The sequence below is a fragment of the Salmo salar genome, chromosome ssa16, assembly GCF_905237065.1.
Source record: "Salmo salar chromosome ssa16, Ssal_v3.1, whole genome shotgun sequence".
In the NCBI taxonomy this organism is placed as follows: Eukaryota; Metazoa; Chordata; class Actinopteri; order Salmoniformes; family Salmonidae; genus Salmo; species Salmo salar.
In genome coordinates, this window is record NC_059457.1 from 26,851,102 (window position 1) to 26,877,272 (window position 26,171).

The window sequence follows — 26,171 nt, forward strand, 5'->3', positions numbered from 1 at the left end:
GCATGGTGGTTCTCTCTACAACACACAGGCATGGTGGTTCTCTCTACAACACACAGGCATGGTGGTTCTCTCTACAACACACAGACATGGTGGTTCTCTCTACAGCACACAGGCATGGTGGTTCTCTCTACAACACACAGGCATGGTGGTTCTCTCTACAACACACAGGCATGGTGGTTCTCTCTACAACACACAGGCATGGTGGTTCTCTCTACAACACACAGGCATGGTGGTTCTCTCTACAACACACAGGCATGGTGGTTCTCTCTACAACACACAGGCATGGTGGTTCTCTCACAACACACAGACATGGTGGTTCTCTCTACAGCACACAGGCATGGTGGTTCTCTCTACAACACACAGGCATGGTGGTTCTCTCTACAACACACAGGCATGGTGGTTCTCTACAACACACAGACATGGTGGTTCTCTCTACAACACACAGGCATGGTGGTTCTCTCTACAACACACAGGCATGGTGGTTCTCTCTACAACACACAGGCATGGTGGTTCTCTACAACACACAGACATGGTGGTTCTCTACAACACACAGGCATGGTGGTTCTCTCTACAACACACAGGCATGGTGGTTCTCTACAACACACAGGCATGGTGGTTCTCTCTACAACACACAGGCATGGTGGTTCTCTCTACAACACACAGGCATGGTGGTTCTCTCTACAACACACAGGCATGGTGGTTCTCTCACAACACACAGGCATGGTGGTTCTCTCTACAGCACACAGGCATGGTGGTTCTCTCTACAACACACAGGCATGGTGGTTCTCTACAACACACAGACATGGTGGTTCTCTCTACAACACACAGGCATGGTGGTTCTCTCTACAACACACAGGCATGGTGGTTCTCTCTACAACACACAGGCATGGTGGTTCTCTCTACAACACACAGGCATGGTGGTTCTCTCTACAACACACAGGCATGGTGGTTCTCTCTACAACACACAGGCATGGTGGTTCTCTCTACAGCACACAGGCATGGTGGTTCTCTCTACAACACACAGGCATGGTGGTTCTCTCTACAGCACACAGGCATGGTGGTTCTCTCTACAACACACAGGCATGGTGGTTCTCTCTACAGCACACAGGCATGGTGGTTCTCTCTACAGCACACAGGCATGGTGGTTCTCTCTACAACACACAGGCATGGTGGTTCTCTCTACAACACACAGGCATGGTGGTTCTCTCACAACACACAGGCATGGTGGTTCTCTCTACAACACACAGGCATGGTGGTTCTCTCTACAACACACAGGCATGGTGGTTCTCTCTACAACACACAGACATGGTGGTTCTCTCTACAACACACAGACATGGTGGTTCTCTCTACAACACACAGGCATGGTGGTTCTCTCTACAACACACAGACATGGTGGTTCTCTTACAGCACACAGGCATGGTGGTTCTCTCTACAACACACAGGCATGGTGGTTCTCTCTACAACACACAGGCATGGTGGTTCTCTCACAACACACAGGCATGGTGGTTCTCTCTACAACACACAGACATGGTGGTTCTCTCTACAGCACACAGGCATGGTGGTTCTCTCTACAACACACAGGCATGGTGGTTCTCTCTACAACACACAGGCATGGTGGTTCTCTCTACAACACACAGGCATGGTGGTTCTCTACAGCACACAGGCATGGTGGTTCTCTCTACAGCACACAGGCATGGTGGTTCTCTCTACAACACACAGGCATGGTGGTTCTCTCTACAGCACACAGGCATGGTGGTTCTCTCTACAACACACAGGCATGGTGGTTCTCTCTACAACACACAGGCATGGTGGTTCTCTCTACAACACACAGGCATGGTGGTTCTCTCCTACAGCACACAGGCATGGTGGTTCTCTCTACAACACACAGGCATGGTGGTTCTCTCTACAGCACACAGACATGGTGGTTCTCTCTACAACACACAGGCATGGTGGTTCTCTACAACACACAGGCATGTTGGTTCTCTCTACAACACACAGGCGTGGTGGTTCTCTCTACAGCACACAGGCATGGTGGTTCTCTCTACAACACACAGGCGTGGTGGTTCTCTCTACAACACACAGGCATGGTGGTTCTCTCTACAACACACAGGCATGGTGGTTCTCTCTACAACACACAGGCATGGTGGTTCTCTACAACACACAGACATGGTGGTTCTCTCTACAACACACAGGCATGGTGGTTCTCTCTACAACACACAGGCATGGTGGTTCTCTACAACACACAGACATGGTGGTTCTCTACAACACACAGACATGGTGGTTCTCTACAACACACAGACATGGTGGTTCTCTCTACAGCACACAGGCATGGCGGATCTCTCTACAACACACAGGCATGGTGGTTCTCTCTACAACACACAGGCATGGTGGTTCTCTCTACAACACACAGGCATGGTGGTTCTCTCTACAGCACACAGGCATGGTGGTTCTCTCTACAGCACACAGGCATGGTGGTTCTCTACAACACACAGGCATTGTGGTTCTCTCTACAACACACAGACATGGTGGTTCTCTCTACAGCACACAGGCGTGGTGGTTCTCTCTACAGCACACAGGCGTGGTGGTTCTCTCTACAACACACAGGCGTGGTGGTTCTCTCTACAACACACAGGCGTGGTGGTTCTCTCTAAAACACACAGGCATGGTGGTTCTCTACAACACACAGACATGGTGGTTCTCTCTACAACACACAGACATGGTGGTTCTCTCTACAACACACAGACATGGTGGTTCTCTCTACAACACACATACATGGTGGTTCTCTACAACACACAGGCATGGTGGTTCTCTACAACACACAGGCATGGTGGTTCTCTCTACAACACACAGGCATGGTGGTTCTCTACAACACACAGACATGGTGGTTCTCTACAACACACAGGCATGGTGGTTCTCTACAACACACAGGCATGGTGGTTCTCTACAACACACAGGCATGGTGGTTCTCTCTACAGCACACAGGCACGGTGGTTCTCTCTACAGCACACAGGCACGGTGGTTCTCTCTACAACACACAGGCATGGTGGTTCTCTACAACACACAGGCATGGTGGTTCTCTCTACAACACACAGGCATGGTGGTTCTCTCTACAGCACACAGGCATGGTGGTTCTCTCTACAGCACACAGGCATGGTGGTTCTCTCTACAACACACAGGCATTGTGGTTCCCTACAACACACAGGCATGGTGGTTCTCTCTACAACACACAGGCATGGTGGTTCTCTCTACAGCACACAGGCATGGTGGTTCTCTCTACAGCCCACAGGCATGGTGGTTCCCTCTACAGCACACAGGCATGGTGGTTCTCTCTACAACACACAGGCATGGTGGTTCTCTCTACAACACACAGGCATGGTGGTTCCCTACAACACACAGGCATGGTGGTTCTCTCTACAGCACACAGGCATGGTGGTTCTCTACAGCACACAGGCGTGATGGTTCTCTCTACAGCACACAGGCACGATGGTTCTCTCTACAGCACACAGGCATGGTGGTTCTCTACACAACACACAGGCATGGTGGTTCTCTTACAACACACAGGCATGGTGGTTCTCTCTACAACACACAGGCATGGTGGTTCTCTCTACAGCACACAGGCATGGTGGTTCTCTCTACAGCACACAGGCATGGTGGTTCTCTCTACAACACACAGGCATGGTGGTTCTCTCTACAGCACACAGGCATGGTGGTTCTCTCTACAACACACAGGCATGGTGGTTCTCTACAACACACAGGCATGGTGCTTCTCTCTACAGCACACAGGCATGGTGGTTCTCTCTACAACACACAGGCATGGTGGTTCTCTACAACACACAGACATGGTGGTTCTCTCTACAGCACACAGGCGTGGTGGTTCTCTCTAAAGCACACAGGCATGGTGGTTCTCTACAACACACAGGCATGGTGGTTCTCTCTACAGCACACAGACGTGGTGGTTCTCTCTACAGCACACAGGCATGGTGGTTCTCTACAACACACAGGCATGTTGGTTCTCTCTACAACACACAGGCATGGTGGTTCTCTCTACAACACACAGGCATGCTGGTTCTCTCTACAACACACAGGCATGGTGGTTCTCTCACAGCACACAGACATGGTGGTTCTCTCTACAGCACACAGGCATGGTGGTTCTCTCTACAACACACAGGCATGGTGGTTCTCTACAACACACAGACATGGTGGTTCTCTCCAACACACAGACATGGTGGTTCTCTCTACAACACACAGGCATGGTGGTTCTCTACAACACACAGACATGGTGGTTCTCTACAACACACAGACATGGTGGTTCTCTACAACACACAGACATGGTGGTGCTCTCTACAGCACACAGGCATGGTGGTTCTCTCTACAACACACAGGCATGGTGGTTCTCTACAGCACACAGGCATGGTGGTTCTCTCTGCAACACACAGGCATGGTGGTTCTCTCTACAGCACACAGGCATGGTGGTTCTCTCTACAGCACACAGGCATGGTGGTTCTCTACAACACACAGGGATGTTGGTTCTCTCTACAACACACAGGCATGGTGCTTCTCTCTACAGCACACAGGCATGGTGGTTCTCTCTACAACACACAGGCATGGTGGTTCTCTCTACAACACACAGGCATGGTGGTTCTCTCTACAACACACATACATGGTGGTTCTCTCTACAACACACAGACATGGTGGTTCTCTCTACAACACACAGGCATGGTGGTTCTCTCTACAACACACAGGCATGGTGATTCTCTCTACAACACACAGGCATGGTGGTTCTCTGCAACACACATACATGGTGGTTCTCTACAACACACAGACATGGTGGTTCTCTACAACACACAGGCATGGTGGTTCTCTCTACAACACACAGGCATGGTGGTTCTCTACAACACACAGGCATGGTGGTTCTCTACAACACACAGGCATGGTGGTTCTCTATACAACACACAGGCATCGTGGTTCTCTACAACACACAGGCATGGTGGTTCTCTCTACAGCACACAGTCATGGTGGTTCTCTCTACAGCACACAGGCATGGTGGTTCTCTCTACAACACACAGGCATGGTGGTTCTCTCTACAACACACAGGCATGGTGGTTCTCTCTACAACACACAGGCATGGTGGTTCTCTCTACAGCACACAGGCATGGTGGTTCTCTCTACAGCACACAGGCATGGTGGTTCTCTCTACAACACACAGGCATGGTGGTTCTCTCTACAAAACACAGGCATGGTGGTTCTCTCTACAAAACACAGGCATGGTGGTTCTCTACAGCACACAGGCATGGTGGTTCTCTCTACAGCACACAGGCATGGTGGTTCTCTCTACAGCACACAGGCATGCTGGTTCTCTCTACAACACACAGGCATGGTGGTTCTCTCTACAAAACACAGACATGGTGGTTCTCTACAGCACACAGGCATGGTGGTTCTCTCTACAGCACACAGGCATGGTGGTTCTCTCTACAGCACACAGGCATGGTGGTTCTCTCTACAGCACACAGGCATGGTTGTTCTCTCTAAAGCACACAGGCATGGTGGTTCTCTACACAGCACACAGCCATGGTGGTTCTCTACAACACACAGGCATGGTGGTTCTCTACAACACACAGGCATGGTGGTTCTCTCTACAGCACACAGGCATGGTGGTTCTCTGCAACACACAGACATGGTGGTTCTCTACAACACACAGACATGGTGGTTCTCTACAGGACACAGGCATGGTGGTTCTCTCTACAGGACACAGGCATGGTGGTTCTCTCTACAGGACACAGGCATGGTGGTTCTCTCTACAGGACACAGGCATGGTGGTTCTCTCTACAACACACAGGCATGGTGGTTCTCTGCAACACACAGACATGGTGGTTCTCTACAACACACAGACATGGTGGTTCTCTCTACAGCACACAGGCATGGTGGTTCTCTCTACAACACACAGGCATGGTGGTTCTCTCCAACACACAGGCATGGTGGTTCTCTCTACAACACACAGGCATGGTGGTTCTCTCTACAACACACAGGCATGGTGGTTCTCTACAGCACACAGGCATGCTGGTTCTCTCTACAACACACAGGCATGGTGGTTCTCTCTAAAGCACACAGGCATGGTGGTTCTCTCTACAGCACACAGGCATGGTGGTTCTCTACAACACACAGGCATGATGGTTCTCTACAACACACAGGCATGGTCGTTCTCTCTACAACACACAGGGATGTTGGTTCTCTACAACACACAGGCATGGTGCTTCTCTCTACAGCACACAGGCATGGTGGTTCTCTCTACAACACACAGGCATGGTGGTTCTCTCTACAACACACAGGCATGGTGGTTCTCTCTACAGCACACAGGCATGGCGGTTCTCTCTACAGCACACAGGCATGGCGGTTCTCTCTACAGCACACAGGCATGGTGGTTCTCTCTACAACACACAGGCATGGTGGTTCTCTCTACAACACACAGGCATGGTGGTTCTCTCTACAACACACAGGCATGGTGGTTCTCTCTACAACACACAGACATGGTGGTTCTCTCTACAGCACACAGGCATGGTGGTTCTCTCTACAACACACAGGCATGGTGGTTCTCTCTACAACACACAGGCATGGTGGTTCTCTCTACAACACACAGGCATGGTGGTTCTCTCACAACACACAGGCATGGTGGTTCTCTCTACAACACACAGGCATGGTGGTTCTCTCTACAACACACAGGCATGGTGGTTCTCTCTACAGCACACAGGCATGGTGGTTCTCTCTACAACACACAGGCATGGTGGTTCTCTCTACAACACACAGGCATGGTGGTTCTCTCTACAACACACAGGCATGGTGGTTCTCTCTACAACACACAGGCATGTTGGTTCTCTCTACAACACACAGGCATGGTGGTTCTCTCTACAGCACACAGGCATGGTGGTTCTCTCTACAACACACAGGCATGGTGGTTCTCTCTACAACACACAGGCATGGTGGTTCTCTCTACAGCACACAGGCATGGCGGTTCTCTCTACAGCACACAGGCATGGCGGTTCTCTCTACAGCACACAGGCATGGTGGTTCTCTCTACAACACACAGGCATGGTGGTTCTCTCTACAACACACAGGCATGGTGGTTCTCTCTACAACACACAGGCATGGTGGTTCTCTCTACAGCACACAGGCATGGTGGTTCTCTCTACAGCACACAGGCATGGTGGTTCTCTCTACAACACACAGGCATGGTGGTTCTCTGTACAAAACACAGGCATGGTGGTTCTCTCTACAAAACACAGGCATGGTGGTTCTCTACAGCACACAGGCATCGTGGTTCTCTCTACAGCACACAGGCATGGTGGTTCTCTACAACACACAGGCATGGTGGTTCTCTCTACAACACACAGGCATGGTGGTTCTCTCTACAACACACAGGCATGGTGGTTCTCTACAGCACACAGGCATGGTGGTTCTCTCTACAACACACAGGCATGGTGGTTCTCTCTACAGCACACAGGCATGGTGGTTCTCTCTACAGCACACAGGCATGGTGGTTCTCTACAACACACAGGCATGGTGGTTCTCTACAACACACAGGCATGGTCGTTCTCTCACAACACACAGGCATGGTGGTTCTCTCTACAACACACAGGCATGGTGCTTCTCTCTACAACACACAGGCATGGTGGTTCTCTCTACAACACACAGGCATGGTGGTTCTCTCTACAACACACAGGCATGGTGGTTCTCTCTACAACACACAGGCATGGTGGTTCTCTCTACAGCACACAGGCATGGTGGTTCTCTCTACAGCACACAGGCATGGTGGTTCTCTCTACAACACACAGGCATGGTGGTTCTCTCTACAACACACAGGCATGGTGGTTCTCTCTACAACACACAGGCATGGTGGTTCTCTCTACAACACACAGGCATGGTGGTTCTCTCTACAACACACAGGCATGGTGGTTCTCTCTACAACACACAGGCATGGTGGTTCTCTCACAACACACAGGCATGGTGGTTCTCTCTACAACACACAGGCATGGTGGTTCTCTCTACAACACACAGGCATGGTGGTTCTCTCTACAGCACACAGGCATGGTGGTTCTCTCTACAGCACACAGGCATGGTGGTTCTCTCTACAACACACAGGCATGGTGGTTCTCTCTACAACACACAGGCATGGTGGTTCTCTCTACAACACACAGGCATGGTGGTTCTCTCTACAACACACAGGCATGGTGGTTCTCTCTACAACACACAGGCATGGTGGTTCTCTCTACAGCACACAGGCATGGTGGTTCTCTCTACAACACACAGGCATGGTGGTTCTCTCTACAGCACACAGGCATGGTGGTTCTCTCTACAACACACAGGCATGGTGGTTCTCTCTACAACACACAGGCATGGTGGTTCTCTCTACAACACACAGGCATGGTGGTTCTCTCTACAACACACAGGCATGGTGGTTCTCTCACAACACACAGGCATGGTGGTTCTCTCTACAACACACAGGCATGGTGGTTCTCTCTACAACACACAGGCATGGTGGTTCTCTACAACACACAGGCATGGTGGTTCTCTCTACAGCACACAGGCATGGTGGTTCTCTCTACAGCACACAGGCATGGTGGTTCTCTCTACAGCACACAGGCATGGTGGTTCTCTCACAACACACAGGCATGGTGGTTCTCTACAACACACAGGCATGGTGGTTCTCTCTACAACACACAGGCATGTTGCTTCTCTCTACAACACACAGGCATGGTGGTTCTCTCTACAACACACAGGCATGGTGGTTCTCTCTACAACACACAGGCATGGTGGTTCTCTCTACAACACACAGGCATGGTGGTTCTCTCTACAACACACAGGCATGGTGGTTCTCTCTACAGCACACAGGCATGGTGGTTCTCTCTACAACACACAGGCATGGTGGTTCTCTCTACAACACACAGGCATGGTGGTTCTCTCTACAACACACAGGCATGGTGGTTCTCTCTACAGCACACAGGCATGGTGGTTCTCTCTACAGCACACAGGCATGGTGGTTCTCTCTACAACACACAGGCATGGTGGTTCTCTGTACAAAACACAGGCATGGTGGTTCTCTCTACAAAACACAGGCATGGTGGTTCTCTACAGCACACAGGCATCGTGGTTCTCTCTACAGCACACAGGCATGGTGGTTCTCTACAACACACAGGTATGGTGCTTCTCTCTACAGCACACATGCATGGTGGTTCACTCTACAACACACAGGCATGGTGGTTCTCTCTACAACACACAGGCATGGTGGTTCTCTCTACAACACACAGGCATCGTGGTTCTCTACAGCACACAGGCATGGTGGTTCTCTCTACAACACACAGGCATGGTGGTTCTCTCTACAGCACACAGGCATGGTGGTTCTCTCTACAGCACACAGGCATGGTGGTTCTCTACAACACACAGGGATGTTGGTTCTCTACAACACACAGGCAAGGTGCTTCTCTCTACAGCACACAGGCATGGTGGTTCTCTCTACAACACACAGGCATGGTGGTTCTCTCTACAACACACAGGCATGGTGGTTCTCTCTACAGCACACAGGCATGGTGGTTCTCTCTCCAACACACAGACATGGTGGTTCTCTGCAACACACAGACATGGTGGTTCACTCTACAACACACAGGCATGGTGTTTCTCTCTACAACACACAGGCATGGTGGTTCTCTCTCCAACACACAGGCATGGTGCTTCTCTCTACAGCACACAGGCATGGTGGTTCTCTCTACAACACACAGGCATGGTGGTTCTCTCTACAACACACATGCATGGTGGTTCTCGCTACAATACACAGGCATGATGGTTCTCTACAACACACAGACATGGTGGTTCTCTCTACAGCACACAGGCTTGGTGGTTCTCTCTACAACACACAGGCATGGTGGTTCTCTGCAACACACAGACATGGTGGTTCTCTACAACACACAGACATGGTGGTTCTCTACAACACACAGACATGGTGGTTCTCTCTACAGCACACAGGCATGGTGGTTCTCTACAACACACAGGCATGGTGGTTCTCTATACAACACACAGGCATGGTGGTTCTCTACAACACACAGGCATGGTGGTTCTCTACAACACACAGGCATGGTGGTTCTCTACACAGCACACAGCCATGGTGGTTCTCTACAACACACAGGCATGGTGGTTCTCTACAACACACAGGCATGGTGGTTCTCTCTACAACACACAGGCATGGTTGTTCTCTCTACAACACACAGGCATGGTGGTTCTCTCTACAACACACAGGCATGATGGTTCTCTGCAACCCACAGACATGGTGGTTCTCTACAACACACAGACATGGTGGTTCTCTACAACACACAGACATGGTTGTTCTCTCTACAGCACACAGGCATGGTGGTTCTCTCTCCAACACACAGACATGGTGGTTCTCTGCAACACACAGACATGGTGGTTCTCTACAACACACAGACATGGTATTTCTCTCTACAACACACAGACATGGTGGTTCTCTCTACAGCACACAGGCATGGTGGTTCTCTACAACACACAGGCATGGTGGTTCTCTATACAACACACAGGCATGGTGGTTCTCTACAACACACAGGCATGGTGGTTCTCTACAACACACAGGCATGGTGGTTCTCTACACAGCACACAGCCATGGTGGTTCTCTACAACACACAGGCATGGTGGTTCTCTACAACACACAGGCATGGTGGTTCTCTCTACAACACACAGGCATGGTTGTTCTCTCTACAACACACAGGCATGGTGGTTCTCTCTACAACACACAGGCATGATGGTTCTCTGCAACCCACAGACATGGTGGTTCTCTACAACACACAGACATGGTGGTTCTCTACAACACACAGACATGGTTGTTCTCTCTACAGCACACAGGCATGGTGGTTCTCTCTCCAACACACAGACATGGTGGTTCTCTGCAACACACAGACATGGTGGTTCTCTACAACACACAGACATGGTATTTCTCTCTACAACACACAGGCATGGTGGTTCTCTCTACAACACACAGGCATGGTGGTTCTCTCTACAACACACAGGCATGGTGGTTCTCTCTACAACACACAGGCATGGTGGTTCTCTCTACAACACACAGGCATGGTGGTTCTCTCTACAACACACAGGCATGGTGGTTCTCTACAGCGCACAGGCATGGTGGTTCTCTCTACAACACACAGGCATGGTGGTTCTCTCTAAAGCACACAGGCATGGTGGTTCTCTCTACAGCACACAGGCATGGTGGTTCTCTACAACACACAGGGATGTTGGTTCTCTACAACACACAGGCATGGTGCTTCTCTCTACAGCACACAGGCATGGTGGTTCTCTCTACAACACACAGGCATGGTGGTTCTCTCTACAACACACAGGCATGGTGGTTCTCTCTACAACACCCAGGCATGGTGGTTCTCTCTACAACACACATGCATGGTGGTTCTCGCTACAACACACAGGCATGATGGTTCTCTACAACACACAGACATGGTGGTTCTCTCTACAGCACACAGGCTTGGTGGTTCTCTACAGCACACAGGCATGGTGGTTCTCTACAACACACAGACATGGTGGTTCTCTACAACACACAGACATGGTGGTTCTCTCTACAACACACAGGCATGGTGGTTCTCTCTACAACACACAGGCATGGTGTTTCTCTCTACAACACACAGGCATGGTGGTTCTCTACAACACACAGACATGATGGTTCTCTACAACACACAGACGTGATGGTTCTCTACAACACACAGACATGGTGGTTCTATCTACAACACACAGACATGGTTGTTCTCTCTACAACACACATACATGGTGGTTCTCTACAACACACAGGCATGGTGGTTCTCTACAACACACAGGCATGGTGGTTCTCTACAGCACACAGGCATGGTGGTTCTCTACAACAAACAGGCATGGTGGTTCTCTACAACACACAGGCATGATGGTTCTCTCTACAGCACACATGCACGATGGTTCTCTCTTCAGCACACAGGCACGGTGGTTCTCTATACAACACACAGGCATGGTGGTTCTCTACAACACACAGGCATGGTGGTTCTCTCTACAGCACACAGGCATGGTGGTTCTCTCTACAGCACACAGGCATGGTGGTTCTCTCTACAGCACACAGGCATGGTGGTTCTCTCTAAAGCACACAGGCATGGTGGTTCTCTCTACAGCACACAGGCATGGTGGTTCCCTACAACACACAGGCATGGTGGTTCTCTACAACACACAGGCATGGTGGTTCTCTCTACAACACACAGGCATGTTGGTTCTCTGCAACACGCAGGCATGGTGCTTCTCTCTACAGAACACAGGCATGGTGGTTCTCTCTACAACACACAGGCATGGTGGTTCTCTACAGCACACAGACATGTTGGTTCTCTCTATAGCACACAGGCGTGGTGGTTCTCTCTAAAGCACACAGGCATGGTGGTTCTCTACAACACACAGGCATGATGGTTCTCTCTATAGCACACAGGCGTGGTGGTTCTCTCTAAAGCACACAGGCATGGTGGTTCTCTACAACACACAGGCATGGTGGTTCTCTCTACAACACACAGGCATGATGGTTCTCTCTACAACACACAGGCATGCTGGTTCTCTCTACAACACACAGGCATGGTGGTTCTCTACAGCACACAGACATGGTGGTTCTCTACAGCACACATGCATGGTGGTTCTCTACAACACACAGGCATGGTGGTTCTCTGCAACACACAGACATGGTGGTTCTCTACAACACACAGACGTGATGGTTCTCTACAACACACAGACATGGTGGTTCTATCTACAACACACAGACATGGTTGTTCTCTCTACAACACACATACATGGTGGTTCTCTACAACACACAGGCATGGTGGTTCTCTACAACACACAGGCATGGTGGTTCTCTACAGCACACAGGCATGGTGGTTCTCTACAACAAACAGGCATGGTGGTTCTCTACAACACACAGGCATGATGGTTCTCTCTACAGCACACATGCACGATGGTTCTCTCTTCAGCACACAGGCACGGTGGTTCTCTATACAACACACAGGCATGGTGGTTCTCTACAACACACAGGCATGGTGGTTCTCTCTACAGCACACAGGCATGGTGGTTCTCTCTACAGCACACAGGCATGGTGGTTCTCTCTACAGCACACAGGCATGGTGGTTCTCTCTAAAGCACACAGGCATGGTGGTTCTCTCTACAGCACACAGGCATGGTGGTTCCCTACAACACACAGGCATGGTGGTTCTCTACAACACACAGGCATGTTGGTTCTCTGCAACACGCAGGCATGGTGCTTCTCTCTACAGAACACAGGCATGGTGGTTCTCTCTACAACACACAGGCATGGTGGTTCTCTAAAGCACACAGACATGTTGGTTCTCTCTATAGCACACAGGCGTGGTGGTTCTCTCTAAAGCACACAGGCATGGTGGTTCTCTACAACACACAGGCATGATGGTTCTCTCTATAGCACACAGGCGTGGTGGTTCTCTCTAAAGCACACAGGCATGGTGGTTCTCTACAACACACAGGCATGGTGGTTCTCTCTACAACACACAGGCATGATGGTTCTCTCTACAACACACAGGCATGCTGGTTCTCTCTACAACACACAGGCATGGTGGTTCTCTACAGCACACAGACATGGTGGTTCTCTACAGCACACATGCATGGTGGTTCTCTACAACACACAGGCATGGTGGTTCTCTGCAACACACAGACATGGTGGTTCTCTACAACACACAGTCATGGTGGTTCTCTACAACACACAGACATGGTGGTTCTCTCTACAACACACAGGCATGGTGGTTCTCTCTACAACACACAGGCATGGTGATTCTCTCTACAACACACAGGCATGGTGGTTCTCTACAACACACAGACATGATGGTTCTCTACAACACACAGACATGGTGGTTATCTCTACAGCACACAGGCATGGTGGTTCTCTCTAAAGCACACAGCCATGGTGGTTCTCTCTACAGCACACAGGCATGGTGGTTCTCTACAACACACAGGCATGGTGGTTCTCTACAAAACACAGACATGGTGGTTCTCTCTACAACACACAGGCATGTTGGTTCTCTGCAACACGCAGGCATGGTGCTTCTCTCTACAGCACACAGGCATGGTGGTTCTCTCTACAACACACAGGCATGGTGGTTCTCTACAACACACAGGCATGGGGGTTCTCTCTACAGCACACAGACATGGTCGTTCTCTCTATAGCACACAGGCGTGGTGGTTCTCTCTAAAGCACACAGGCATGGTGGTTCTCTCTACAACACACAGACATGGTGGTTCTCTCTAAAGCACACAGACATGGTGGTTCTCTACAACACACAGACATGGTGGTTCTCTCTACAACACACATACATGGTGGTTCTCTACAACACACAGGCATGGCGGATCTCTACAACACATAGGCATGGTGGTTCTCTCTACAACACACAGGCATGTTGGTTCTCTGCAACACGCAGGCATGGTGCTTCTCTCTACAGCACACAGGCATGGTGGTTCTCTCTACAACACACAGGCATGGTGTTTCTCTACAACACACAGGCATTGTGGTTCTCTCTACAGCACACAGACATGGTGGTTCTCTCTATAGCACACAGGCGTGGTGGTTCTCTCTAAAGCACACAGGCGTGGTGGTTCTCTACAACACACAGGCGTGGTGGTTCTCTCTACAACACACAGGAGTGGTGGTTCTCTCTAAAGCACACAGGCATGATGGTTCTGTACAACACACAGACATGGTGGTTCTCTACAACACACAGACATGGTGGTTCTCTCTACAACACACAGACATGGTGGTTCTCTCTACAACACACATACATGGTGGTTCTCTACAACACACAGGCATGGTGGTTCTCTACAACACACAGACATGGTGGTTCTCTCTACAACACACAGACATGATGGTTCTCTACAACACACAGACATGATGGTTCTCTACAACACACAGGCATGGTGGTTCTCTACAACACACAGGCATGGTGGTTCTCTACAACACACAGGCATGGTGGTTCTTTCTACAGCACACAGGCACGATGGTTCTCTCTTCAGCACACAGGCACGGTGGTTCTCTCTACAACACACAGGCATGGTGGTTCTCTACAACACACAGGCATGGTGGTTCTCTCTACAGCACACAGGCATGGTGGTTCTCTCTACAGCACACAGGCATGGTGGTTCTCTCTAAAGCACACAGGCATGGTGGTTCTCTCTACAGCACACAGGCATTGTGGTTCCCTACAACACACAGGCATGGTGGTTCTCTCTACAGCACACAGGCATGGTGGTTCTCTCGAAAGCACACAGGCATGGTGGTTCTCTCTACAGCACACAGGCATGGTGGTTCCCTACAACACACAGGCATGGTGGTTCTCTACAACACACAGGCATGGTGGTTCTCTACAACACACAGGCGTGATGGTTCTCTCTACAGCACACATGCACGATGGTTCTCTCTTCAGCACACAGGCACGGTGGTTCTCTATACAACACACAGGCATGGTGGTTCTCTACAACACACAGGCATGGTGGTTCTCTCTACAGCACACAGGCATGGTGGTTCTCTCTACAGCACACAGGCATGGTGGTTCTCTCTACAGCACACAGGCATGGTGGTTCTCTCTACAGCACACAGGCATGGTGGTTCTCTCTAAAGCACACAGGCATGGTGGTTCTCTCTACAGCACACAGGCATGGTGGTTCCCTACAACACACACGCATGGTGGTTCTCTACAACACACAGGCATGGTGCTTCTCTCTACAGAACACAGGCATGGTGGTTCTCTCTACAACACACAGGCATGGTGGTTCTCTACAGCACACAGACATGGTGGTTCTCTCTATAGCACACAGGCGTGGTGGTTCTCTCTAAAGCACACAGGCATGGTGGTTCTCTACAACACACAGGCATGATGGTTCTCTCTATAGCACACAGGCGTGGTGGTTCTCTCTAAAGCACACAGGCATGGTGGTTCTCTACAACACACAGGCATGGTGGTTCTCTCTACAACACACAGGCATGGTGGTTCTCTCTACAACACACAGGCATGCTGGTTCTCTCTACAACACACAGGCATGGTGGTTCTCTACAGCACACAGACATGGTGGTTCTCTACAGCACACAGGCATGGTGGTTCTCTCTACAACACACAGGCATGGTGGTTCTCTGCAACACACAGACATGGTGGTTCTCTACAACACACAGACATGGTGGTTCTCTACAACACACAGACATGGTGGTTCTCTACAACACACAGACATGGTGGTTCTCTCTACAACACACAGGCATGGTGGTTCTCTCTACAACACACAGGCATGGTGATTCTCTCTACAACACACAGGCATGGTGGTTCTCTACAACACACAGACATGATGGTTCTCTACAACACACAGACATGGTGGTTATCTCTACAGCACACAGGCATGGTGGTTCTCTCTAAAGCACACAGCCATGGTGGTTCTCTCTACAGCACACAGGCATGGTGGTTCTCTACAACACACAGGCATGGTGGTTCTCTACAACACACAGACATGGTGGTTCTCTCTACAACACACAGGCATGTTGGTTCTCTGCAACACGCAGGCATGGTGCTTCTCTCTACAGCACACAGGCATGGTGGTTCTCTCTACAACACACAGGCATGGTGTTTCTCTACAACACACAGGCATTGTGGTTCTCTCTACAGTACACAGACATGGTGGTTCTCTCTATGGCACACAGGCGTGGTGGTTCTCTCTAAAGCACACAGGCATGGTGGTTCTCTACAACACACAGGCGTGGTGGTTCTCTCTACAACACACAGGCGTGGTGGTTCTCTCTAAAGCACACAGGCATGATGGTTCTCTACAACACACAGACATGGTGGTTCTCTACAACACACAGACATGGTGGTTTTCTCTACAACACACAGACATGGTGGTTCTCTCTACAACACACATACATGGTGGTTCTCTACAACACACAGGCATGGTTGTTCTCTACAACACACAAGCATGGTGGTTCTCTCTACAACACACAGGCATGGTGGTTCTCCACAACACACAGACATGGTGGTTCTCTCTACAACACACAGACATGATGGTTCTCTACAACACACAGACATGATGGTTCTCTACAGCACACAGGCATGGTGGTTCTCTCTACAACACACAGGCATGGTGGTTCTCTGCAACACACAGGCATGGTGGTTCTCTCTACAACACACAGACATGGTGGTTCTCTCTACAACACACAGACATGGTGGTTCTCTCTACAACACACAGGCATGGTGGTTCTCTCTACAACACACAGGCATGGTGGTTCTCTCTACAACATACAGGCATGGTGGTTCTCTACAACACACAGACATGATGGTTCTCTACAACACACAGACATGGTGGTTCTCTCTACAACACACAGACATGGTTCTTCTCTCTACAGCACACAGGCATGATGGTTCTCTCTTCAGCACACAGGCATGGTGGTTCTCTCTACAGCACACAGGCATGGTGGTTCTCTCTACAACACACAGGCATGGTGGTTCTCTACAACACACAGGCATGGTGGTTCTCTCTACAGCACACAGACATGGTGGTTCTCTCTATAGCACACAGGCGTGGTGGTTCTCTCTATAGCACACAGGCGTGGTGGTTCTCTCTAAAGCACACAGGCATGGTGGTTCTCTCTACAACACACAGGCATGGTGGTTCTCTCTACAACACACAGGCGTGGTGGTTCTCTCTAAAGCACACAGGCATGATGGTACTCTACAACACACAGGCATGGTGGTTCTCTCTACAGCACACAGACATGGTGGTTCTCTCTACAACACAAAGGCATGGTGGTTCTCTACAACACACAGACATGGTGGTTCTCTCTACAACACACATACATGGTGGTTCTCTACAACACACAGGCATGGTGGTTCTCTACAACACATAGGCATGGTGGTTCTCTACAACACACAAGCATGGTGGTTCTCTCTACAACACACAAGCATGGTGGTTCTCTATACAACACACAGGCATGGTGGTTCTCTCTACAACACACAGACATGGTGGTTCTCTCTACAACACACAGACATGGTGGTTCTCTCTACAACACACAGGCATGGTAGTTCTCTACAACACACAGCCATGGTGGTTCTCTCTACAACACACAGACATGGTGGTTCTCTCTACAACACACAGACATGGTGGTTCTCTCTACAACACACAGGCATGGTAGTTCTCTACAACACACAGGCATGGTGGTTCTCTACAACATACAGACATGGTGGTTCTCTACAACACACAGACTTGGTGGTTCTCTACAACACACAGGCATGGTAGTTCTCTACAACACACAGACATGGTGGTTCTCTCTACAACACACAGACGTGGTGGTTCTCTCTACAACACACAGGCATGGTGGTTCTCTACAGCACACAGGCATGGTGGTTCTCTCTACAACACACAGGCATGGTGGTTCTCTACAACACACAGGCATGGTGGTTCTCTCTACAGCACACAGACATGGTGGTTCTCTCTACAACACACAGGCATGGTGGTTCTCTACAACACACAGGCGTGGTGGTTCTCTCTACAACACACAGGCGTGGTGGTTCTCTCTAAAGCACACAGGCATGATGGTTCTGTACAACACACAGACATGGTGGTTCTCTCTACAACACACAGACATGATGGTTCTCTACAACACACAGACATGATGGTTCTCTACAACACACAGACATGGTGGTTCTCTCTACAACACACAGACATGGTTGTTCTCTCTACAACACACATACATGGTGGTTCTCTACAACACACAGGCATGGTGGTTCTCTACAACACACAGGCATGGTGGTTCTCTACAACACACAGGCATGGTGGTTCTCTACAACACACAGGCATGGTGGTTCTCTACAACACACAGGCATGGTGGTTCTCTCTACAGCACACAGGCATGGTGGTTCTCTCTTCAGCACACAGGCATGGTGGTTCTCTACAACACACAGGCATGGTGGTTCTCTACAACACACAGGCATGGTGGTTCTCTACAACACACAGGCATGGTGGTTCTCTCTACAGCACACAGGCATGGTGGTTCTCTCTACAGCACACAGGCATGGTGGTTCTCTCTAAAGCACACAGGCATGGTGGTTTTCTCTACAGCACACAGGCATTGTGGTTCCCTACAACACACAGGCATGGTGGTTCTCTCTACAGCACACAGGCATGGTGGTTCTCTCTAAAGCACACAGGCATGGTGGTTCTCTCTACAGCACACAGGCATGGTGGTTCCCTACAACACACAGGCATGGTGGTTCTCTACAACACACAGGCATGGTGGTTCTCTCTACAACACACAGGCATGGTGGTTCTCTCTACAACACACAGGCATGTTGGTTCTCTCTACAACACACAGGCGTGGTGGTTCTCTCTATAGCACACAGGCGTGGTGGTTCTCTCTAAAGCACACAGGCATGGTGGTTCTCTCTACAACACACAGGCATGGTGGTTCTCTCTACAACACACAGGCGTGGTGGTTCTCTCTAAAGCACACAGGCATGATGGTTCTCTACAACACACAGGCATGGTGGTTCTCTCTACAGCACACAGACATGGTGGTTCTCTCTACAACACAAAGGCATGGTGGTTCTCTACAACACACAGACATGGTGGTTCTCTCTACAACACACAGACATGGTGGTTCTCTCTACAACACACAGACGTGGTGGTTCTCTCTACAACACACAGGCATGGTGGTTCTCTACAGCACACAGGCATGGTGGTTCTCTCTACAACACACAGGCATGGTGGTTCTCTCTACAGCACACAGGCATGGTGGTTCTCTCTACAACACACAGGCATGGTGGTTCTCTACAACACACAGGCATGGTGGTTCTCTCTACAGCACACAGACATGGTGGTTCTCTCTATAACACACAGGCATGGTGGTTCTCTACAACACACAGGCGTGGTGGTTCTCTCTAAAGCACACAGGCATGATGGTTCTGTACAACACACAGACATGGTGGTTCTCTCTACAACACACAGACATGATGGTTCTCTACAACACACAGACATGATGGTTCTCTACAACACACAGACATGGTGGTTCTCTCTACAACACACAGACATGGTTGTTCTCTCTACAACACACATACATGGTGGTTCTCTACAACACACAGGCATGGTGGTTCTCTACAACACACAGGCATGGTGGTTCTCTACAACACACAGGCATGGTGGTTCTCTACAACACACAGGCATGGTGGTTCTCTACAACACACAGGCATGGTGGTTCTTTACAACACACAGGCATGGTGGTTGTCTCTACAGCACACAGGCATGGTGGTTCTCTCTACAGCACACAGGCATGGTGGTTCTCTCTAAAGCACACAGGCATGGTGGTTTTCTCTACAGCACACAGGCATTGTGGTTCCCTACAACACACAGGCATGGTGGTTCTCTCTACAGCACACAGGCATGGTGGTTCTCTCTAAAGCACACAGGCATGGTGGTTCTCTCTACAGCACACAGGCATGGTGGTTCCCTACAACACACAGGCATGGTGGTTCTCTACAACACACAGGCATGGTGGTTCTCTCTACAGCACACAGACATGGAGGTTCTCTCTATAGCACACAGGCGTGGTGGTTCTCTCTAAAGCACACAGGCATGGTGGTTCTCTACAACACACAGGCATGGTGGTTCTCTCTACAACACACAGGCATGGTGGTTCTCTCTACAACACACAGGCATGGTGGTTCTCTCTACAACACACAGGCATGGTGGTTCTCTCTACAACACACAGGCATGGTGGTTCTCTCGACAACACACAGGCATGGTGGTTCTCTCTACAACACACAGGCATGGTGGTTCTCTACAACACACAGACATGGTGGTTCTCTACAGCACACAGGCATGGTGGTTCTCTCTACAACACACAGGCATGGTGGTTCTCTGCAACACACAGACATGGTGGTTCTCAACAGGACACAGGCATGGTGGTTCTCTCTACAACACACAGGCATGGTGGTTCTCTACAACACACAGGCATGGTGGTTCTCTCTACAACACACAGGCATGGTGGTTCTCTCTACAACACACAGGCATGGTGGTTCTCTCTACAACACACAGACATGGTGGTTCTCTCTACAACACACAGGCATGGTGGTTCTCTCTACAACACACAGGCATGGTGGTTCTCTCTACAACATACAGGCATGGTGGTTCTCTACAACACACAGACATGATGGTTCTCTACAACACACAGACATGGTGGTTCTCTCTACAACACACATACATGGTGGTTCTCTACAACACACAGGCATGGTGGTTCTCTACAACACACAGGCATGGTGGTTCTCTACAACACACAGGCATGGTGGTTCTCTACAACACACAGACATGGTGGTTCACTCTACAACACACAGGCATGGTGGTTCTCTCTACAACACACAGGCATGGTGTTTCTCTCTACAACACACAGGCATGATGGTTCTCTCTTCAGCACACAGGCATGGTGGTTCTCTCTACAGCACACAGGCATGGTGGTTCTCTACAACACACAGGCATGGTGCTTCTCTACAACACACAGGCATGGTGCTTCTCTCTACAGCACACAGGCATGGTGGTTCTCTCTACAACACACAGGCATGGTGGTTCTCTACAACACACAGGCATGGTGGTTCTCTCTACAGCACACAGACATGGTGGTTCTCTCTATAGCACACAGGCGTGGTGGTTCTCTCTAAAGCACACAGGCATGGTGGTTCTCTCTACAGCACACAGGCATGGTGGTTCTCTCTACAACACACAGGCATGGTGGTTCTCTACAACACACAGGCATGGTGGTTCTCTCTACAGCACACAGACATGGTGGTTCTCTCTATAGCACACAGGCATGGTGGTTCTCTCTACAACACACAGGCATGGTGGTTCTCTCTACAACACACAGGCGTGGTGGTTCTCTCTAAAGCACACAGGCATGATGGTTCTCTACAACACACAGGCATGGTGGTTCTCTCTACAGCACACAGACATGGTGGTTCTCTCTACAACACAAAGGCATGGTGGTTCTCTACAACACACAGACATGGTGGTTCTCTCTACAACACACATACATGGTGGTTCTCTACAACACACAGGCATGGTGGTTCTCTACAACACATAGGCATGGTGGTTCTCTACAACACACAAGCATGGTGGTTCTCTCTACAACACACAAGCATTGTGGTTCTCTATACAACACACAGGCATGGTGGTTCTCTCTACAACACACAGACATGGTGGTTCTCTCTACAACACACAGACATGGTGGTTCTCTCTACAACACACAGGCATGGTAGTTCTCTACAACACACAGACATGGTGGTTCTCTCTACAACACACAGACATGGTGGTTCTCTCTACAACACACAGACATGGTGGTTCTCTCTACAACACACAGGCATGGTAGTTCTCTACAACACACAGGCATGGTGGTTCTCTACAACACACAGACATGGTGGTTCTCTCTACAACACACAGACTTGGTGGTTCTCTACAACACACAGGCATGGTAGTTCTCTACAACACACAGACATGGTGGTTCTCTCTACAACACACAGACGTGGTGGTTCTCTCTACAACACACAGGCATGGTGGTTCTCTACAGCACACAGGCATGGTGGTTCTCTCTACAACACACAGGCATGGTGGTTCTCTCTACAGCACACAGACATGGTGGTTCTCTCTATAACACACAGGCATGGTGGTTCTCTACAACACACAGACATGGTGGTTCTCTCTACAACACACAGGCATGGTAGTTCTCTACAACACACAGACATGGTGGTTCTCTCTACAGCACACAGGCATGGTGGTTCTCTCTACAACACACAGGCATGGTGGTTCTCTCTACAGCACACAGGCATGGTGGTTCTCTCTACAGCACACAGGCATGGTGGTTCTCTCTAAAGCACACAGGCATGGTGGTTCTCAATACATTACACATGCATTGTGGAATTGTGTGCCGTATGCTGCAGCAGAGTAAAAAATGAAACACTTACTATGTATGCACAGATTGGGCTGAAGGCGTACGTTCCACACACGTATAGATGGGTACTATTCACACGCAGTAAAATCTTGATGTAATTGAAGCAATCCGTCTGCATTAAAGACACAGGAGAGGAGAGAGCATCGTTAATATGATTCATATGTTTCCACAAACTATTCTGGAGGGAGAGTTACTCAGGTTGAATGGAGTAGCTCGTTAGGCGACTCTCCAAGCATATTCCCACATTACTTGGCCGGAATGAATTGCTTCCAAATAGCCTGGGAGGGCTGTTGGCAGCAGTGTGACAAACGTCTGAGTGACTGTCTCACACAGAAAACGGATTAGAGTGTCTTCATCAAGATCCTGGTCTATGAGCCTCTGTACCCCAACCAACCAATCAATTAACCATAAATGAATCATACAATATGGCCTTCTGATAATATACTTCCCACAGAATTGAGGTTTCACCACAATCACAGGGGATTGGTTAGATGGGATGAATAAACATTTTATCTGGCTGTAAAATAATCACTCAGGCCACCACTGCTGAATGGATATGTACTTAAATTAGAACTTCCACTGCCTCTGACTAAGTTCATTTTCAGTACTATGGCTTAAAAACAAGCCTAAGGACTGGAATGGAAGTGTAAATATTGTCACTAGAGTTCCACACATGTAGCGCAGTGTACTCACCTGTAGGTCTTTGCCTTTGAAACTGCACTCGTCTCTCTTCATTTTCGGGGTGCTCCATGTAAGCTACAGGAGAGGAGAGTACAGGTGTCAGGCACATTACTAAGACACATCATAGAGCTGTAAAGAAAGTAGCTGCCGAGCACTGTCCACAAGATGACATACACCATATAAGTTATATAATTCACATCTCTTCGCACACACACACACACACACACACACACACACACACACACACACACACACACACACACACACACACACACACACACACACACACACACACACACACACACACACACACACACACACACACACACACACCAGTACTGTGAAGATGTGTATCTGAGAGCAGAGGGTATCACATACCACCTCTAAAAATACAAATGTTTCAATATTCACACAGACACACTCGTGTCCACTTACATTGCGTTGTAGTTTGACTCTGCTGATATCAGAGAGGTTGAGGGCGAAGAGCTCCTCTCGTGCTCCAACATAGAGCATGTTATCTTCCTTACTGAGGAGCAGAGATGTGTAATTGTAGACTCCATCCACAGAGAATCTCTTGGCTGATCTCTCCTTTGCATCTGGGGAGAGAGGAAAAACAGAAAAAAGAGCAGAAATATTAACCTTACTGCAGTGGGCTAAAACAGGGTCACAGAATGTTTCTTTGTAAGTATTTTATGCAAACCTACTATGAAACTCAAATATACACCTCACACACATGGGGTTGGTCTTAAAAAAAAAGAAAACACCTGTACCATGTCAGATATAAATGCATTCAATGTTGGGTTTGCATACCAATATTACACTTTATAGACATCACAGAAGACTGAAATAACACCAAAACGTTTGACATAGAAACAGCAGATTTTCTGCACTAACAAAAATTGTTCATTCATTATGAAAAATTTTTATTAACATTCTATCCATGGGCCACTAGAGGGCGATTTGGTCATTTGATTGCAGGAAAGGGCTACTGAACAGAATGTATTACTGCAATATCAGCCTGCAAAGAGCCTTCTGGGCAAGAATTAAACATCAAAACTGCTGTGTGTGTGCGTGTGTGTGTGTGTGTGTGTGTGTGTGTGTGTGTGTGTGTGTGTGTGTGTGTGGTCACATAACACCATGAGCAGGATAAAGACAGATGTTGTGTCTTAACCAGAGACACCAGCACACCATGTCATTACTGACAGTGCTCCTTCAGGCTGTATATTTGTTCCCATGACAACAACACTGTCTGGCCTAGCAGGCTGTCTCTCTCAATCGCTACAGGGGAGCTACAATAGGAGAGATGGACAGAGCCTGGCCTCCTGTATGTGTGTGTGTGTTTGTTTGTGTGTGTTCAGTTAACAGTATACATTAGCAGCCTCCAGTCTTATCACCCTCTCTCATCACCTCTGGAGTGGGCCGCAGAGAAAGAGAGCGAGAGACGGCACCCAATCTGTCTCTCACCATCCTGACACCCCTTCAAAAGCCCTCACTCTGTCTGCAGCCTGTAGCCACGTGTCTTATCATTGACTCTCTCTCTAAGCCTTCAGCGTTGCTGTCAAAGCTCCACATTCAGCGCACTGTTGCAGAGTGGAAGTCTTTTGAGCTGGCCACGGTCAAACACTTTGTCTTTATGCCAGTCCAACATTAGCAACATGGAGAACATTCTGTCATCTAAACAACGCCTACTAAGTGATTCTCAGAGGACATTACTGCCTTATTGATTAAAAGCCAAATACTTCTAGGTAGTGTGTAGTTACCTCCCGGCCTGCTAACCCCACCACAGACGACAGAAGGTGTGTAGAGAGGGTTCGCTTCACCAGGGGAAACTACAGGCTACTTGTAGTGCATCAACACAGCAACAGGGGGCCTTTTTGCCACAAAATCATGCTGCAAAACAACAACAGGATCCTCTCTAGTCTACATAGCAAAAACCCAAGCCCACCGGGACTGCTCCCTCTCTGTCTGTGATTACAGGATGTAGTATGATTGGCGCTCTATGCTAGTGCCATTTACCCTCTCTCCTTCCTTCTCTCCTCTCCTCCATCTTCCCTCTCTCACCTCATTTCCTCTCTCCTCTTTTCTTCCCTCTCTCTCTCGCTCTTTTCCTCCCTTAGAGCGTTGGGCAAATTGAACAGTAATTTGCCCATGCTAAGACAAAGGCTGGAGCTTGAACCAAAACAAGGGGTTAGAGGGATTTCCACAGAGGAGGGTATCTACACAGTTAGAGTTAGATCACCACTGTCATATTCTCTGAGCACTGCTGAGGGAGGCACAATGAGGCGGGTAATTGTGTACCATTAAGGGAATCCATGTGGGTTTAAATAGTGTGATACTTTCGTTTTATAATTTCAGCCAGTCATTAGTCAGGTTTCTATTTCCATTGTGTCACACTGCAGTGATGAGGTTTGTATACAATGTTGTGTATAGCCTAACAATACTC

General features: G+C 49.2%; 1 protein-coding gene across 3 annotated transcripts in view; it reads right to left on the reverse strand.

The window, feature by feature from the left end:
* Positions 1-26,171, reverse strand: part of LOC106573467 (semaphorin-4B) — a 137,626-nt gene that overhangs the window by 40,365 nt on the left and 71,090 nt on the right. For all 3 annotated transcript variants that reach the window (XM_014148547.2, XM_014148546.2, XM_014148544.2), the window contains exons 3-5: positions 24,164-24,324; positions 23,741-23,803; positions 23,061-23,159 (exon numbers count right to left, since the gene is read on the reverse strand). In XM_014148547.2, the coding sequence (XP_014004022.1) occupies positions 23,061-23,159; positions 23,741-23,803; positions 24,164-24,324 (323 nt within the window). The remainder of the gene's footprint in view (positions 1-23,060; positions 23,160-23,740; positions 23,804-24,163; positions 24,325-26,171) is intronic.